Source organism: Lissotriton vulgaris, chromosome 2_1 (genome assembly GCF_964263255.1).
Source record: "Lissotriton vulgaris chromosome 2_1, aLisVul1.2, whole genome shotgun sequence".
Classification (NCBI taxonomy): domain Eukaryota; kingdom Metazoa; phylum Chordata; class Amphibia; order Caudata; family Salamandridae; genus Lissotriton; species Lissotriton vulgaris.
The window spans coordinates 1,950,441,234-1,950,460,116 of NC_141687.1; the positions used below are offsets into that span (position 1 = coordinate 1,950,441,234).

Genomic DNA, 18,883 nt, shown 5'->3' on the forward strand with positions numbered 1-18,883 from the left:
TAGTGGAATAAGACTGTTCCACTCCTTACAATCATCTGAATGTGAATCCTATTATCCGTTCATGTCCATCCACCCTCTGACATAACATAACTCCCAATCCAATGTTACTGGCATCAGTGGGAACCACAGTTCTGTTATTCACATTTAAAGGACAGAGCAGTGGTGACCTACTGATAGACAGAGTTCAAGAAATGCATTTTTACACTCCTCATTCAACTACACACTTATTCTTTAACAACATTTGCATGGGTTTAACCTTATCGGTGAAATTGGATATCAACTTAAACAGTACTCTGCCTGTCCCAAAAAAGACTTTAACTGTTCCTTATTCTAAGGGCTCAGACACATCAGACACAGCCTTGATGATGTTCTTCTTAGACTTATTTTCCATCGTTGAAATTTCATGGACCAAGTAATCCACATTTTTCTTCTTCAACTACCATTTTTCTCTCTTTATGGTCAATCCTCGTTTTTCAATCATTGATAACACTTCCTTAACACTTCTTCTAGCCCATTTTCTATTCCGCCTACCACCAAGATGTCCTCCTGGAAGCACAAAACCTTCTCCATACTATAGAAAATACTCTGTGTCATCCTATGGAAGACAGCTGAGGTGGATGTTAGGCCAAATGGCATTCTATGATATTAAAGGCCCCCAGAGTGTGTGACAAAAGAAGTCTGTGGTGTGGACTCTTCATGTAGATTCACTTAATGGTATACCAACGACATGTCAAGAACACTAAACTATTTTCCTCCACCCATCATGCTTAACCTTTTTAGATATATTTGGCAATGTCTGTCTTCCCACCTATATATTCCTGCACATCTTCCCACAAATATATACAAAAACAAATCTTCCCACCATCCTTTGAAGCCACAACACTGGAGATAGCCACTCTGATGACTCAATTGATTCTGTGAGCCCTTGTGCCAACCAACTAATCTAACTCGTTTTGCAATGGCTCCCTCATCAGGTATAGTACTAATCTTACTTCAAGCACCACATCCACAGCTTTTTCTTTCAAGGTTATTCTATGGGTGAAGCACTGCAATAGTCCATATATCTCAGGAAATGTGAGGAAATTTAAGCACAGTAGCTTCAGCTTCCTCTTTCTCCTGAACAACAACTGTTTCTAATATGACAGGTTCATCAGCATTTTGATCCAAGACAATATTCAAATCTTTCGGGCGCTGCCACCCTAGAAGATCCAAACCCTCTTTGGTTATATAAACCCTACTTCGCATATCACTGTTCTTGGATACAATATTCATCCACCTCATCCCAACGATCTAGCTATCCTCTTTCCACCATATCCTACCACTTTCATTTCAGGCCATATTAACTTGTCTACATTACTTTTAAATTGTTCTTCATAGATGTTCATTCCAATGAGAGTAAACAAACTACTAGAATCTACCAAGACCTGAATCCTCACTCCATTTAAGGTAACATCGCAGAGTGGTTTATCTAACTTGCAAGTACTCGCCATTCTTTTCTTCCTTTCCTTTTTTGTATGCCCACTCATACTCGTTTCTTGCACTGGTTCTACAACCTGATCCACTGATAACACCACTAATTGTATATCTTTGCACATGTTATCTATAGTCTTAACACCTTGTGGTTTATCCTTTGTTCTACACACTTTAGCTAGGTGGCCTCTTCTATCACAACTTTTACAGATAACATTACTGGCTCCACACATTGTACTTGAACTAATATGTCCAGGACTGCCACACCTATAACAAATTATAGATCTCCGCTAATTCACTGAACTCTTGTTCGCCACACTCCCGCTCAGCTACTTGTCACAAAGTTAGCTCCACTACAGTTAGTTCAACTATTTGCTCCATATTTCTCTAATTGTTTTTTCTTTTCCATCTTTTTTACTTCAACCACACCGTTCACCCTAACCTCCCTCACTTTCTCACTACCAGTATCCATTCCCTTCAACCACATTGCAGCATCCTCCATGCTTCTTACAATTTGGATTGCCTCTTCTGAGTTTGAATCTCATGCCAAAAATGTCTCTTTAACTTGCATATCATTTGTGCAATGTGCAATGTGATCTCTAATCAAGCTATCTGCTAGATGCAAATTGCAAATAAGCCCCAAAGTATATCAGTGCCTCATCAACCTCTATACAACTTTACAAGTGCCATTTGTAATTTTCTTTAGTATCAACTACACAAGTGATTTTGTGTTATACAGCATTCACAATCTTTGTTTGGTTCTTAACCTGATATACACATTTGCCACTTGTATATATTGCTTCTGGACCAAATTATTGTTTAAAATTGTACTTACACCGTGTTCTGGTGTTGGATTGCATTAGCACTGAGCACTACGTTATTCAAATGTTTTTCCTCACATTATGTTGTATGAGATATGACATACCATATGAAGTGGCAACATGTCTATCATATGAATTTAATGTGTTCTTTCTCAAAGCAATCTGAGTATTATTCTTCAAAGTGAGACCGCTTGTTGATTCTGGTTTAATACGCACCCCAGATTCCTGTTTCCCTGGGATTAATCTGTGCTGTATTACACATCTTTAAGGAAAACTACACCATATCACAATAACAGCCCATATAAACCTATAACCCAGCCATAGCTCCAATTACTAATTGACTGCATCTTTGACCCAGCACTGTCTTTGCCTAGCTTTGTGCAATAGAAATACAACGTACATACGACTTCATGGATTGAAAAATATGCCACTTGTTAGTATTATCTCTTGTGTTGTCCCACAGTCGCCTTTATTGGATTGATTATGATTTTGCCTATGTTATAGGGGTATAAACATTACACGCATGCCAGTGTATTGTTACAGTGTTGGGATAAGGGGGGAAAATGAACCTTTAGGCAAAGGATTCCTTTTTTAAATCTTTACTTTTGGTGGTTCAGTGCATCCATTTTGCTGGAACAGAAATGTTCCTTTTAGGTCTCCAGAGAGCTTCCACCCATGCTCTTCTTGAGACTATTAGGAATGCCACAGTCACAGTATGCCTCTACAGATTTCTGATTTTTTTTCTCGGGGAACACAATAATTATGCATGTTAACTGAGACCCTCCCATGTTATGGAGTGAAACTGTAGCGCATCCCTATGCAATCAGGATGGACACATAAAGTACACCCTTATTTGAGAGCCAGTGCTGCACTCTCACCTTCCTGTCTTATTAAAAGGTCTGCCTGGGTGTTTGCTCCATCTATATTGTATATGAGCGAAAAGTACATTTGTGTTCAGCAGTAATTTGGTAGAAAGAGCATGAAATGAGTGTTGTACTTTACTTTGAAATCCTGTGTGTGGATGAATGAAAACATGGAGGTTGATGGTGATCCTCCTTAGGTATTTTGTGGACTGAAGTGAGCCCCTCGGTAGCTGGGGGGTGGGAGGAGGAGGGTTTTCTCCCTTTGTAGTGCGATGGCTGCCCTGCTCTTTTCTGATTCCTGTCTTTCAGACAGTGCCACATCAGACCGGTATGTACACTGGACAGCGAGAATGTCTCCGCCTTTTTTGGAAATTGTTTTCCATCACATGGGAACACACAAACGAATTCACTACTTTTCCTTCTGCTTTTGCAAGACAAACACTACGGCTAGGAAAGCGTGGGTGAAACTCCACTGCATCCCAAAACCTTTTGTCCAGGCTCCACACAGCAGTGTGTGGGAGAACATGTTTTAATTGCAGGACTGTTGTCTTTTACAGTCAACTCCTCTGCCAGGTTGGGATTAAAGCCTGAGGTAAGGCCCTGATAGAGAGCTGATGAGAAGAATAAAGAACTGGGGGGCATATTAGCAAGAACCTCGTTAAAATTATCGCCGTTTTTGCTGCAGGAAACAGCCACTAAAACTGCGACAATAGGCTTGCTAATATGCGTTCTAGAATTCAAATTGAAGCCCAGGTTAGATGTCCTGCACATCTAACCTGGGCTTCTATTGGAAATCTAGAACGCATATTAGCAAGCCCATTATCGCCGTTTTAGCGGCACTTTCCTGCTGCTAAAACGGCGATAATTTTATCGAGGTTCTTGCTAATATGCCCCTGGGTGATAGATCTTTGGGATTGCTGGTCTCGGCCGTCAGATAAAATATCTGCCTTGTGGGGTTATCAGGCCAGCCAAACAGGCCAGCTTCCTGAAGATAAGGAGCTGTAGTTGGGGTCCTGAACTCTGATACAAGTGCTTCCTGCATTCGGACTGATAGAACGAATCCACCTTCTGTGGAAGGGGCTGGTATGTGCGCACCCTTCCAAGGGAAGAAGCTGTCCAGTAGGGAAGGCTACAGCCCGGTGACGTTCTATCCAGGCATTCTGTGCAGAGGGGTCAAGGAAACATCTCTACATCATAACTGTGTGTTGCAGTCCTGCAAAGAATGATGGTGAGACCCTTAAATCACTGAAAGTAATAGTATATTATTAACCTTGCTGCCCCAAGCTGGACCTTTAGCTTGGTTCTCCTTTCTAGCCTGGGAGTGTACAGTGGGGTTACTAGTAAGGTTGTTTGTAAACATTCATTAGACCCCACAAATCACATCCAAAACTGTTGAGTGCTTGTTGTGATATTTGGATTTAAAGGCTTGTGGGAAGCATTTCAGGAAAGAACACCCTTACATTTTCTTGCCTGGTGTGCCACATAAGCTATGTTCCCAAAGCCCATAGGTATTGGATGACTGACTAAAGTACTCCATGGGGCATGCAGACACTTTTAAATGGCTCATTAATCACGTTTCTTTGCTACTACAAAATCTGCAGGGAGTGTCTGCCACACCATATCTTTTAAGGGAAATTGTACGGGCCTCATTTATGAAGGCCTTGCGCCACTGGTACTTCACTTTTTCCCATTTTAAAAGTGACACATCGACGGCGCAAGACCTTCATAAATAATGCCCTACATTACTAGGGCCTCATTTATGAAAAGAGACACATCGCTGTGTGTCACTTTTCACTGCGCTCTCCCTGGGACACTAACAATACGTCATATTTACAGTATGACGTATCATGTCGCACGGAGTTACAGATACGTCAGTATTTCTGACGTATCTGTAGGCACACAAGTGATGCATTGCTGGAGCGTGTCACAAAAGTGACGCCACTCCAGCAATGTGTACTTTCACATGGGCAAGTCTCATGTTGTTAGTGCCTGCGTTAGTCTTATGCCTGCCATGAGGCAGGCGTTAGATTTTGACGCATTAGCGTCCAGAAATGGCGCAGTGAAATCTTGTAGATTTCACTGCGTCACTTCTATGACTCTTTCTTGCGTCAAAATGGCCCCCTTGCATACATTGTACCTGGCGCAGGTATAATGTGGCGCAGGGGTTTACAAAGTGACGCATCTACCTAGATGCGTCACTTTGTAAGTATGGTGCAACAAGGCACATTTTTTACTTTGCTCGTGCGTCACAAAAAGTAACGCACCGGAGGCGTAAAAGTCACTCAAGGGCTCATAAATAAGCCCCCTAATCTTTATTAGCACGCCACGCTCTTCTTATTCCAGTAATTGGGTGTGCATTACATTTTACTTACAAATAAAAAGTTGTTTTCAAGAAGAGATTTTTGATAAAGCGTTGAACTAAGGGGAGGCACTCATTTTAAGCAGTTAACTGTAGTAAAATGCTGTCCTTCATTTGAAGGAGTTATAAAATTAGCTTTCATAGTTCATAAATTCGATGCAATAAAAGAGTGCTCTACAACGAGAGCAAGAGAGTCTGGTGGCGCCAAATGAAGAGCAAGGTACGATCATTACTCTCTTCACAAGAGCATTTTTTTTCTAGGACACTAGATGGCAGAAGAACCCCTTGCAAAAGAAACGAAAGCCCGATTTTTAATTGCTCCTCTGAAATTAACTTGTTTGTAAACGGTGTCAGACATTTTCTTTTTCTGCATTCACTCTCGACGTTCATAGAATGGATACAACAATTAGAACAAACACAGTAGAATAGCCGCGACGTCTTAAATTCTGCCCAATCTTTATTCATCGGTATTGAAAATGTTTAGTTTCACTACCTTCTCCCAGCAGTTCCTTCTCAGAGCTCATCGTTTTGGTTTCCCAGCTCCAAAGTCGGAAGTCTGGACGTGAGATCACATCCTCTCCTCTATTATTTTATTGAGGTTATTGACGATTAGTGCAACCCGTTTATTATTTTATTCTACTATTTACAGGCCTGCAGCTGCATATACATTTGACATTGTTGGACGTAATGATATAGCTACATGAGGACTATTGCATTAACATGGTATCAATGAGTAAAATCCAACAACAGGCAGGGCAAACAATATTACTTTACCACTAGAAAAAGTTATATGCAGGCCTGGCTATTATAAAAATGGTTTTACAAAACGTAAAAATCTGCAATTCCAAATATGGCCACTAAGTGGTGCAATGTGTTCAAAAATAAAGGTTTCAGGTTTGTTTAAACTAAGGGGACAGTCTACAGTCTGCAATCCGTCCTTTTTATCTCGCACAATCAACTCTCTCTTCACTTTCCTTCAAACGCATGACCTGAAACGGAAAACCTTTGTATTAAATGTACCTATCTCCTCTTTATTTACTTTTAGGTGCCTGAAGAAGAGCCGGAGGATCATCTCAAAACGTACACGGTTCACAACAGTAACAAATTAGGAGTACCATAAAAAGGAGGCAAGTGGTCGATTGTTTCTTACATTCTATCGTTATTAATAGTTCTAAATAGTCAATAAAGGCGATATATGATCCGCTGTGCCCCTATAGTTTTCCTTTCAATGAAATTGCCCTTTTATGAACAAACCACGTGAGATACACTGAGGGCCATATTATCAAGAAAGGGCGATACAGTATCGCCGCTTTTATCGGCAGGAAACTGCCACTAAACCGGTGATAATGGGCTTGATAATATGCCCTTGTGAATTCCCATAGAAGCCCAGGTTAACACCATAACCTGGGCTTCTATGGTAATTCACAAGGGCATATTATCAAGCCCATTATCGGCATAGAGACATGCAGTACACCAACGAACTTGTCACTAAGAGGCATAATATCAAGACAGGGGATAAAAGTATTGCAACTTTAGCAGCAGAAAACTGCAGCTAAAGCGGCGATAATGGGCTTGATAATATGCTCTATGGAACTGAAGCTCATGTTAGATGTCCTTCACATCCAACATGAGGTTTCAATTGGCTTGATAATATGCCGTAGAGAATTCTAATAGAAGCCCATGTTAACAACTGAACATGGGCTTCTATTGGAATTCTCAAGGGCATATTATCAAGCCCATTGTCACCGCTTTAGCTGCAGTTTTCTTCCGATAAAGCGGGATAATTTAAACACAGTTCCCAAACGTTACTTTGGTTGGAGGGAAAAATCAAAGGTTACTTTGGCAGTGCCAGTATGTGATTCTCTTTCAATAATTGTAGGCATAAACCTTGATGTCATCTTTTACCATCATAAACCTCCTTATTTGATCAAAACTAAGCTAAGAATGAGAAAACAACCACTTGCCACTACAGGGGCTAACTGCTGTTGAGCTGCAGGAGATTAGCACGCCTGGGCACAAAGCCCCATATACTACCACAGGGTGAGATTTTCTGTTACTGGGCGACAGGGGATAATCTTGTTTGCGATTTCAACTACATTTTACCACTAAAGGAGAACAGTCTTGCTGATGGTCCTCTTAGCCCCAATCTGATATCATCTGTGTCACCGTAAGATACCATACACTACTTCACTACCTGATTCCTTATCTAGAATGGACCTGTGGAACCCTGCTGGAAGCTGGAGGAGACAGGTACAGGCTATTCCAGGCCACCTAACTAACCACTCAGTACTAAGCAGGCAAGTTTGCAAAGACTAGAGGGAGTTGCCACACATTGCTGGCCAATGAAGGATTCCAACATAGTCCACCCTGCAGGTCCCAATAGTCACATACATTGCACACCAACATCCTAATATGACAAAAGTATGTGTTTAACACGGTGCATCATGGCAAATCTCATTTGCTGATGTCTCGAAATGGCAATTATGTAAAAGAGGACTGTAATAGAGTCTATCAAGGAAGATCTCTAATTTCCCCTCACTTTTTCTCCACATAGGTACCGCGGTCCAGGTCCATAAGATCACAGAGTGGCCCAGGTCCATAAGATCACAGAGTGGACCACCTCCTGTCACAGTTAGCATAGGAAATTGGATTGAGAACAAAAGAAAAATCCAGCACAATGAAAAGGGCACAGAGCTAATTATAAGTGCTAGGACACCACAAACAAAAAAAGCAGGTCTATCTCTTACACTTCCTCATGCATTACACCATGCCCCATAACATGATTAGCGTACCTATGTGATCATTATGCACATTATTGAAACACTTTTGCAGTAGTCTGGTGTTGCAGCACACCTGAGGCGCACTCGGTGCCTTGGTGGGGCCCGATGATGAAGCATGCCACCAACTAGGTTGGTGGGTGAGGGCCTTCGTACAAAACCAATGGGTTTTCCATACAGACCAATAGTATAAAAACACTATCCCTATAGCTAGTTCTCTTTGTTTACACATAACTCCTAGGGGAAACGAACTAGCTACCCTAGTTCCTTTCTCTTTCCTTTGATTACATGAGACTTTTATGAACAGTGCCACTGAGTTTGCATTTTCAATTGAATTTGTGAGTCAGTGTATTCTTTTTTCAGGCTTGTGAACCACATTTTTATTAATTTGGACTTCTATTCATAGCCTCAGTTTTCGCCACTGCGACCGAATATGGGGTAGGCAGGTGAAATGTTTCTCTACCCTCTGCTAAAACATTCCCAGCTGTGCAGTACCTGAAGCCTGACATTCTTCTGAAAGCAGTGCCACAATGCTAGTACGTTCCACCTTAAGGTTTGTTAGCATATTTCGAATTTTGGAATTCTCCTTAACATTTTTGACTTTCAACTTATCCCACTTTCCAAACTGGTTCTTCATTGAGAGGATTTTGATTTCCAAAATTCAACAAGGTCAGTGTTAATCCGCTCTGATTAATGATTAATTTTATGACTATGTTTTTATGATTAATTTATTTATATTTTGCAGTGCATGTTTCAAGAGAATGCATGCATTCCTTCAAAAGGTCAGCACAAAGTTCTAAAAGCATCGAGGAAGTAATGCTTCAAAATTACTTCTTCGATACCTCCTTCGTGCTGTGCTGAATGAATTTAAAAGTCAAGGATAAATGTATTTAAGCATGGCACAATGCTCACGTATATTGTGTCTTTAACTGACTTTGTCGAATTGGACATATTTGCTAGTCCAAAATCATTTGTGTTTTCTGGCATGCCATAATGGCCTTGTTCATGCATGGATGATAAGCCAAGCTGTTCCGCTCCGATGGACGTAATCCTTCGGGGAGAAGACAAGGTCTTTGTCCAGGGATTTAGGGCGTATTGAGTCATAACTGGACTGACTGTTTCTAACAATGCTTACTAAATATTACTTTATGTTATCAATTTGACTTCAAGTGCGGTCTCTTCAATTTCCCCATCTAAATACCAAACAGCAGACTTGTTCCTCGCAATGTCCTTTTTAATTTCCTTATAACCAAACCTGTTTAAAATTGCTATTGGGAAGATCCACCACATGACATATTAAACAGCTTCTGTTTTGGCAGGTCCTGCCACAGAGATGCAATTGAAACAGGTTGTCAACAAGGGTAAATCTATTCAATGCACATATGAAAGGATGCAGATTGAGAGCTAGAATCTTGGCCAGCTGTTGGAGTCCAGGACTTGGCCTGGATCACATGATGGACATTTACTTATCCACCAGTATCAAACTTGATACTGTCAGGCATCGCCTACTTCCAGAAGCCAAAGTTAGCCGTGGCTAGGGCACACACTGACAGGTGGGACATTTGTGAGTAACAAAGAAACCAGAAGATTCTATCCTAAATGCAAACCATTCAAATTAAGAACTTGAGGCTTTTGTCACATATTCCGATGCTCACTTTTTCTTTCACATGTGAAGACTTATTTTCAACTGAGTAAATCACCAGAGGTAATTGTAGCAATAAAAAGATGTTATATTATGAAATGCATTTTAATTACAACCCCCGGCCAATGAAGAGGTAAGCTGTTAATGTAAGGGCTTCCATATTCACTGGGCTTCACCACGCACCGACAGAATAAATATAACCTAATAACAGAAACCAATGATTCTCTTGTGTATCCTACAGGTCTCTATCGGCAGCAGTGAATGACGGATGTGCGCCCAGTCGCTCGGCTAAGAAACAATCACATTTATTTGACTTTGAATGAAAACTAAGCGCACGTTGATGTCATTGAAGCTAGCACGCACAACAGATTTTTCTAACCAACATCTAATTCCTTCTATCATCAGGCCTTCCTCCACCAGCGTGAAGGGCTCTGTCCAAGAACAAAAACATATATTGGTTGAAATGGACTTTAAGCATTCATGGCTTTCCTTCTGCTCTACGAATCAATGTGTATTATTTACCAGCATCATATTGGCTATCATGTTTCTGTCATTCCAGCACTTAAGCATTTTCTTCCAAGAAACACACACCTTTCTCAACGGCATAATGCATTATTTAACTTGGAAGTAAAATTAAAGCACGACTGAGAGGTCCAAACTGTTGTTGCAATTCATGTCTGAGGGCCTTTGTGCTACCGAAGGTATTTTAGTTGTCTTCAGTATGGAACGGCAGTCACTTAACTTGTTCAAAAGACTACTGCTTTGCAACACAAAATTCTCAACTCAATCTCGCTGTAGTGGCTTTTTTTTAAAACTCAATTTTTCTTTAATTGCTGATTTTTTTCATCTTTCACCTGTTAATAAATGCATTTCTTATTAACATCGCTGAAACTTGTATCTGGGGTGCGAAAACAAAAAGGCTGATATGTCAGACTTGGAAGCAGGACTGTGCTAAGCATTGTGCGCTTATCAACCCGAATTAAAGACACAAAAAGGGACTTCATTCAGAACAGCAACAAACAGTGGTAGCGTCGAAACCCAAGAAAAAAATAGGTTTACAGAGTTTTCATAGTAGGTATTTACTCAAACTGTGCACCAAAGTATGACAAGAAAAATCTTAATCCAGGTCACACTCTAAGAATACCCTGAAAGGAGATAGGCGCTGGAATAAGCTTCAGTATAGGGCAGTCATTGCAAAGCTCCAAACTTTTTCATATATTATGCACTCTAATGTTAATCAAAGCCACACCACAATGGAACACTGGACAAGGGTGACTCTATGTCTCTTATCACTCTACACATGTATGAATGAGGTAGGCCGGCCGCCGCTCTGAGGCATTAAGATACACTGTATCCTCAAGGATATCCAAGGCATGATCCATCCCCTTCCCTGCTAGGGTGCATTGCCTTTGCACTTAATACTCAGCTGCAGATAATGAGGCACAGTAGCGAAGAGGATACTCTGGGCACCATGTATGTCAATCGATCTAGGACGAATTCCAGATATGTTCACATTTCCAGGCCCTCGACCACGAAAGGTAGTCTGGATCTTTTAATCCTAAAGCGTATACATTTGTATGTATCCCAGGCCTTCGACACCTGAAAGAAACGTGTAGAAGCTATTTATTATGATGTGCAAACACTATCATGTTATTTGAACCACATCTTACTTTTCCCAGACTCCAGCACCTTGAGACCCTCACGGGTGAGTAGTTGCGCTTTATCAACCCCTGATAGATTGATTGATTTGCAGCGAATAAATCCCAGCAGTCGCCAAACTAGCAGACCACTCAGAGCATATTGTAAACTACCTGGAAGTCCTAACCTATAAACCCATCAACCAGAAACTCACTCCCAACCCCTCATCCAAAATCGAGCAAAGATAATGAAATTGACTGATCCACATATAATCAAACATACAATCCGCTAATTAAAAAGAGTGGCATTATTCGATGAATGAAAGTCATTCTGTCCACAAAACGGAAACGGATTACCAGCAGAGCTTTGATGGGAGTGCGAGGCAACTTCTCTGCACTATAAAAGTAAGCAAATATAAATAACTAAATGCTATGTCAGGAGCCACATTTAGGGTATGTGTGATGTTTAGAAAAAATATATATATTTTGTTTGTTCTTGTTATCAGCATCTGGCCTATCGGGTCACTATGCACAACATACAGTTAAATAGAAGAAACACTGCTGTAAATTTTAACCTCAGTGAATATTAAACCACTGTGTAAAACCATGCTAAGGCGCTGGTATAATAAAGCCCTACTGTACTCTTGAGTATCGTCTCGATCCCGCTGTGCCAAATGAGGGTCTCCTGTAGGGAGAACCAGAACAAAGATAGGCTGTATCATAAATATTACAAACAGAATTAAGGAATAGTCATTTATTGTCGATTTTAAATAGTTTAAATGTATCAGGAAGAGAAAAACCAGTGAGAAATCATGCATTCGCCCCCCTCCCCTCCCACGCGCTGGGATGGGGTCACTGGAAAAAGTAACTTATATCTTGAAGACAATGGAATGCTATATTCCTTCCACATTGGTGCAAACTTCCCACCCTGAATGATGGGGACTTTCTATAACGCATGCACAAGGCAAGCAACCTGGAGGCCCTAGTGAATATCTGAAACCACCCAAACTAGTCAGCTGTGTTGTGTTCTTGCATTATGTGGCAGCTGGATTGTGAAGTCGAACTAGCTCCACATTAAATCTCAGACGCTATTACATTATGATCACTGCAGAAGTGAGCCGGGTTGCCCCAGCAGCCGGTGTGTGCTACTAGCCTGAAGCCCTGTGTCGAACCTTCTAGTCATACCCGCCATTTCTTGTTTAGCTCCCTTTTTCCAGCGCAGCTTCTAACTAAAATGCACTCTGGGAGGGAATAGCTGCTTTTTGGTAGCAGTGGTTATGGTTTGCCAAGCTCGAAAAACTGCAGGTCAAGAGTTTAAATCACTTCCACGTGTTTTACAGGGTTGCTAACTACTCCTGCATAGGTCAGATCATTGCCTGAAAACTCTTCAATGAATGTTAATGGTGTAGCCGGGATACTCTGTTTGTTGGGGTGGTTTGGAGATGTCAGTCTGCCCATCTACAGTCCCTCTCACTGCCTCACGTCTTTCTTATCTGTGGACTTCTACCTCTAGTCTTGGAGTATGAGTTTCAAATAGTCTGAATAATTGTAGGCTTTCCCTAAATATGTAATTTAAAGTCACCGCATTCTACAAGACAAGCCTGTAATATTACTCAGTGAGCTGAATGTTTGATTTTGAGTGACACCTGACAGATACAGGCTTGATTTCTTTTATGGCCGACTCCGACTTTCATCCATCTGTAGGGAAGAAAACAGCGCCATTGCTAATGGTAGCGTCCACATTATAGGCAGATGCTGTGCACTGCGGCGGAGAATGTTATGTAAAATGCAACATATTATTTTTTAAGGGAAACTATTTGTCTGTTTCTGTTAAAAGAATATATTAAACAAACTATTTTATAAAACATACGCAAAATTCTCAATCGTCTTGTGTCCATGCAGAATGTGTTCTTAATATCTTGTGTCTGTGAAGAGAGTCATTAATACTCAATCGTCTTGTGTTTATGCAGTGTTATTAGTACTAAATCATATTGTGTTTATGCAGTGTTATTAGTACTCAATCATATTGTGTTTATGCAGTGTTATTAGTACTCAATCGTCTTGTGTCTACGCAGATTGCTAATAATACTCAATCGTCTTGTGTCAATGCAGAAAGTCATTATTACACAACCATCTTGTCTCTATGCAGAGTTTTATGAATACTCAATCATCTTGTGTCTATGCAGAGAGTGTTAATACACAAACGTCTTGTGTCTATGCAGAGAGTGTTATTGATACTCAATCGTCTTGTGTCTATGCAGAAATTCTTATTAATACTCAATCGTCTTTAGTCTATGCAACGAGTGCTATTAATACTCAATCTTCGTGTGTCTATGCAGAGCGTGTTATTAATACTCAATACGTCTTGTGACTATGCATAGAGTTATTAGTGCTCAATTGTCTTGTGTCTATGCAGAGAGTTTTATTAATACACAATCGTATTGTGTCTAAGCAGAGAGTGTTATTACTTCTCAATCGCCTTGATTCTATGCAGAGAGTTATCAATACACAATCATCTTGTGTCTATGCAGGTAGTGTAATTAATTCCCAATCTTCTTATGTCTAAGTACAGAGTTATCAATACACAATCATTGTATGTCTATGCAGAGAGTGTTATTAATACTCAATCGGGTTGTGTCTATGCAGAGAGTGTGATTAAGTCACAATTGAACAGTACTTGCTTTAAAACGCATAGACGATGCTGTTGCGAGTTGTGTATGCCATCTCCAAAGCCTCCTAGTAGGCTCCTTTTCTGGGGCATCTTTCACATATTGTGGGACCCTCTTCTGCATTTCATGCTTGTTGCTCAAATGTCTGCTAAGCCTGTTTCCCATAGAGAGTTGCCTCTTCCTCCTCCCAGGCCAATAGCTGCACATGTGCCCATGGGGGTGAATGCTCACCAAGCCCTCTGATCTAGTTAAAACTAGCATTCCGCCCTGCAGGTGCCTTGACTTAATTTCTTAATCTTTCCAGCGCACCTTCATCTAAGCTGCCGGCACTGGTGTCGCCCCTATCCATCTCAATGGTCTTGTCCAAATTTACCACATAGCCCCTTTAATCAGCTCATTATCCTATGCTCTTAACATGCTATCCTAAACTTATACATGTACCTTCACCACCTCGATTTGTTACCTCACTGGCCTCATCTGTGTTACTAGTGGGGCATTCCTCTTTGCCCACTTTCCCTTTTCTTTGGAATATTGTGTTGTTGATTGTCTTGAACAACGTGACAGACACCCAGGCTCTATTTTCTCTCTTGTCACTTTGCTGGCCTTCACACTTTTTTGGAGCTGTCCAGACAACAGACGGCAGGTCACTCACCATCACTTTCTCAAAAATGCCACTCTACGGTATATTCAAACTGTCTGTTGCAGGTATGGCGCCCACATCTGAGGTTAACTGATGTTCTGATGTGGTGGTGACACTTAAGATCAGGAGCCTCTTCTGCCCACCTCATCTGCCCTCTTTCAGCTGTGCCATTCCTCCCTTTCGCCATCCTTATCATTCTGCCTTCTCCTGGGCCGACCACACAGTTCATGCGCACTCTGCATGTTCCCCACCAGGCTGCATTACACAGCTTGGTGACGATTATGCACAGGCTTCCTGTTACAGTCTGACCACCGATCCACGGCACTCAGACCAATCACAACGCAGTGTTGTGATTGGCTCAGGGGAGCCTGTGTGCCAGGTGCTTCCTGCTGCCGGCCGGACTGCAGAAAGAAAGAAGGAAGAGGACGCGGGGGCGGCAGCCAGCTGGCCGTTTCAAGGTAAGTGGGTTTTTGTTGTTTATTAATCCCCCGCCTCACCATCGCCATCCGTTAGCAGCCGCTACTGGTCCCATATATTGTTAGGGCCATCAGCATCATCCTAGAACTAACAAAATACTAGAATCCTGTCTGCACTAAACAAAATCCTTGTTGCCAAGGATTGTAAGTGCAAGAAGGCAGTGCCAGTAAGGAAGAAGTCATGATGATAAGAAGAAATGCACATGTAGTCTTTCCTCCACTCTTTCCTCAGAGTATGTGGATTAAGGTGGTGGAGGGGCCATCAGCACCATCTAAGATAGGTAAATTCCAATTTCTAACTCTCAATATTTTAATCACTCTCCCCATCAAAAATGCGTAATCTTAGCACTTCATGTACTGTTGTACACCAGTGGTTCATTCAATGATGATGAACAAGGGGTTACAGAAACCATAGGTGTTTATATACCTTTAACTGTTGATGCACGTAGTTACCAATCATCAATGATCAATTAGCAGTCACCTGTGTCTGGAATGATCAAAGAAAACACAATAATCCAAGAGGCAAACAGTAATAGTGTGTATGTACATGGAATTGGGATACATAATTAGGGGTTCAGTGTGGGTGTACACATGCCATTAAACTGAACAGTAGAACTGTGCCATATGGTAACTGTAATGTGGTTTGCCATATAGTAGATGATGTATTACACAAGGGGAAAGGGCCTGGACCTTACTTTGTTTGTGAACGTATTTTAAATTCACGTTTTGGTCAAACAGATTGCTTTTTGTTTGAACCGGTATTTTATTTATACCTTTTAATTAGGAAAATTTCGTTTGTTAGTATATATAAAAAAAATGAAAAAGACAGAAGTCTAAATATGTTCAAATACCATACATACATTAGACAATCATTATACACATTGTGAATACACATAAATACTACACAAAAGCAATTACAAATTAATTACAATAAAGAAACAAACAAACATCCAATACTGTGACATTCTTGTACCAACGTAAGCAGTGAACTCAAGATGCTGATCGTAGACTATCTAAGAATATCTATATCAGGTATCAAAAGAAGAACACAGGGAACATTTTAATGTCTATAACAGGGAGGTTTTCCTCAATATACATACTGAAATTCAATTCATCATTCCTCTGTGTTGCTATTGTGTGCCTTTATCTATACTACTATTATAAAGAGAGAACTGGAAACCTTTGAGGCGGGTAAACTGAAGAACTACAGCACCAATCACAACACCCAATACACCATTGGAAAGGGTAGTTTCAGCAGATGGACATAGGCTATACAGCACCACACCATATACATTAGGGGGGGAAAGAACGTTAGGGGAAAAGTAATCAGTTGGGGCATGGGCGTATGCATACAGTGATATGAACGCGGCGTTAGGTGTCATGGGCGTATACAACGCTTGCGAGAGGCAAGATGGCGTGTGGGTGATGGCGTCAGGGCGTCTGCATACAACGAGAGGCAACATGGCGTGTGGGCGATGGCATCAGGTGCGGGTGATGAGGCGGGTGCACAGACGAGTCAGCGGTGCGGCGGCGCTGCTCATTTGGGCGCGATGTGGGGCCTCGAAGTGGCGTAACGTGCACAACTCAACTGGACAGGTAAAGAACGAAATGCTGCCAGAGGTCTGTGCACGCGGCCCGTATGCGGCTGCTTGGAGGCCCTGAAGGTGGCGGTTGCGTCGGGACGGGCTGCTACTATGCAAACCCTTAACGTATTTGTCAAACAACAACCTTCCAAATAGGACGTTAGACGAGGGAAACGAGAAAGACCCTTCTGACGCAACGAACACACTCGCATTCTCATTCACACATTGCCAACAACACAATCATTACTAAGAGCGGCGGGTATCGCAGAATTACGGAGAAAGGCCTCCTCGCACTGCCATTCTCTACAATTACTGTGCGAAATACAACTGACTTTCACCCTTTGGAGTACATCATACCTTCTGAAAGGGGGCTAACATAAAAAAACACATAACGATTTTGGTACCGCTAATTTTACTTGGCCAAACACAGTGCTATATGATAATTCACGGCGATTTCATCAATAGCACTGTTCTCTCGCCACAATCCACTAACTTTCATCTCAAACAGAGTTTAACACTTTTGTTCCCCGGACAACGTCGGGACGGGCTGCTAGTATAATATAGTAGATAATGGCACAACTTAAAGGAATTCCTCCCTTGGGGCAATGTGGTTTCAGGAGCAAATCGCATGTCCGATCAATCAAAGTACTTTATTCGGTTAAAAATATAACCATAAAAGCATAGAACATAATATTACATTCACATGAAAAATAAAATTTCCAAAGATTTCAGTAAACAAGACGTGATTCCCTAGTCACAAGTTGTGCAAGACGTTCAAGCTGATTGATTAACATAATATAGAAACAAAAGAGGTGATAGAAAATTGTTACTACAGATAAAATTATATCAAGTCTCTTTGGGTCTAAGAGGGCTGGATGGAAGAAAATATAATTCATTACAAGTTAGGATTTCCATATGGATAATATCTATGTCTATACAATTTAATCCATCAAAGTTAAACCCGAGAGTAAGTCAAATCGATTAGAAGTGGGGATGGTGTAACCACTCGATGCGAGGCCACTTCTGCCCATCAGATGATTGCTCTCTACATTTTGTCTTGGTGAGGGGACGTATGATGTTCTAGGGTAAAATTCACTTAGGCCCCAGATGGATATAGGGCCAGCTCCTATTTGTGGCTGCCATGTTTGGAGATGTGGGACGACATGTTTATAGATGTCATATGTGAGGTTACTAGTTGATTATGGGCAGTGTTACTATATGTGGTAGTTTTAGGCACTTCTGTGGGGGCAGGAAACTGTGGTTGAATGGGTCCTGCCAAACTTTTTATAAGTAGCGAGTTGGCCTTGATCGCTTCCTCAACACCCGTGAGCCTATCCCTTAAGCTATTCATTTTTTCTATCAGCGGGGATATTAATAATTTGATCATGTTTTCGATCCGGGCCAATAGAGTAGCCTGAGTAGGTGCTTTAGCGGTGGCAGTGTTGGGCAATGGGGGACTTGGGTTCAGTTTTTGTTGCTTTGCCTGACTCCCCGTTTGTTTAGCCAAATCTTGCTTCCTTTTGGCAGAAGAGACCTGAAGGGACACTGTAGATTGCGAATTTACATTTGCTCGTGGTAAAAGGGGAGTAACCTGAAAGCGTTCATTTAGTTGGGATGGTCTACTGGACTGGGGGCTAGTGGTTGCTGTAGGGCAGGTAGGAGCACTAGTTTGCACACTTCCTGATTCCAAAGGAGCGTACATAGATTTACATAGTTTGTTTAATTCCTCCAGCAATGATGATTCAGGAGCTGCGTCAGTTGTCTGTGAGGGAGAACACCTACTGGATGAGCTGTCCATGGCCAGGGATCGTTTTGTTCTCTCTAGTTCACTGGCAATGGGGGAAGTTGCCCTCTTTATGTAGTAGTCCATCGTTCCCTGAAGCAAGTCACTCTGGGAGGAAATGTTTTTGGGGACACCCTTGCAAGTCATGGCGTAACTAGCTTAT

General features: G+C 41.5%; 1 protein-coding gene across 2 annotated transcripts in view; it reads left to right on the forward strand.

The window, feature by feature from the left end:
* The window catches only part of RHCG (Rh family C glycoprotein), a 381,077-nt gene extending 367,632 nt beyond the window's left edge, over positions 1-13,445 (forward strand). For both annotated transcript variants that reach the window (XM_086958133.1, XM_086958132.1), the window contains exons 10-11: positions 6,559-6,640; positions 10,174-13,445. In XM_086958133.1, coding sequence (XP_086814259.1) covers positions 6,559-6,633 — 75 coding nt within the window. In that variant the 3' untranslated portion in view covers positions 6,634-6,640; positions 10,174-13,445. The remainder of the gene's footprint in view (positions 1-6,558; positions 6,641-10,173) is intronic.
* The last annotated feature ends 5,438 nt before the right edge of the window (positions 13,446-18,883 follow it).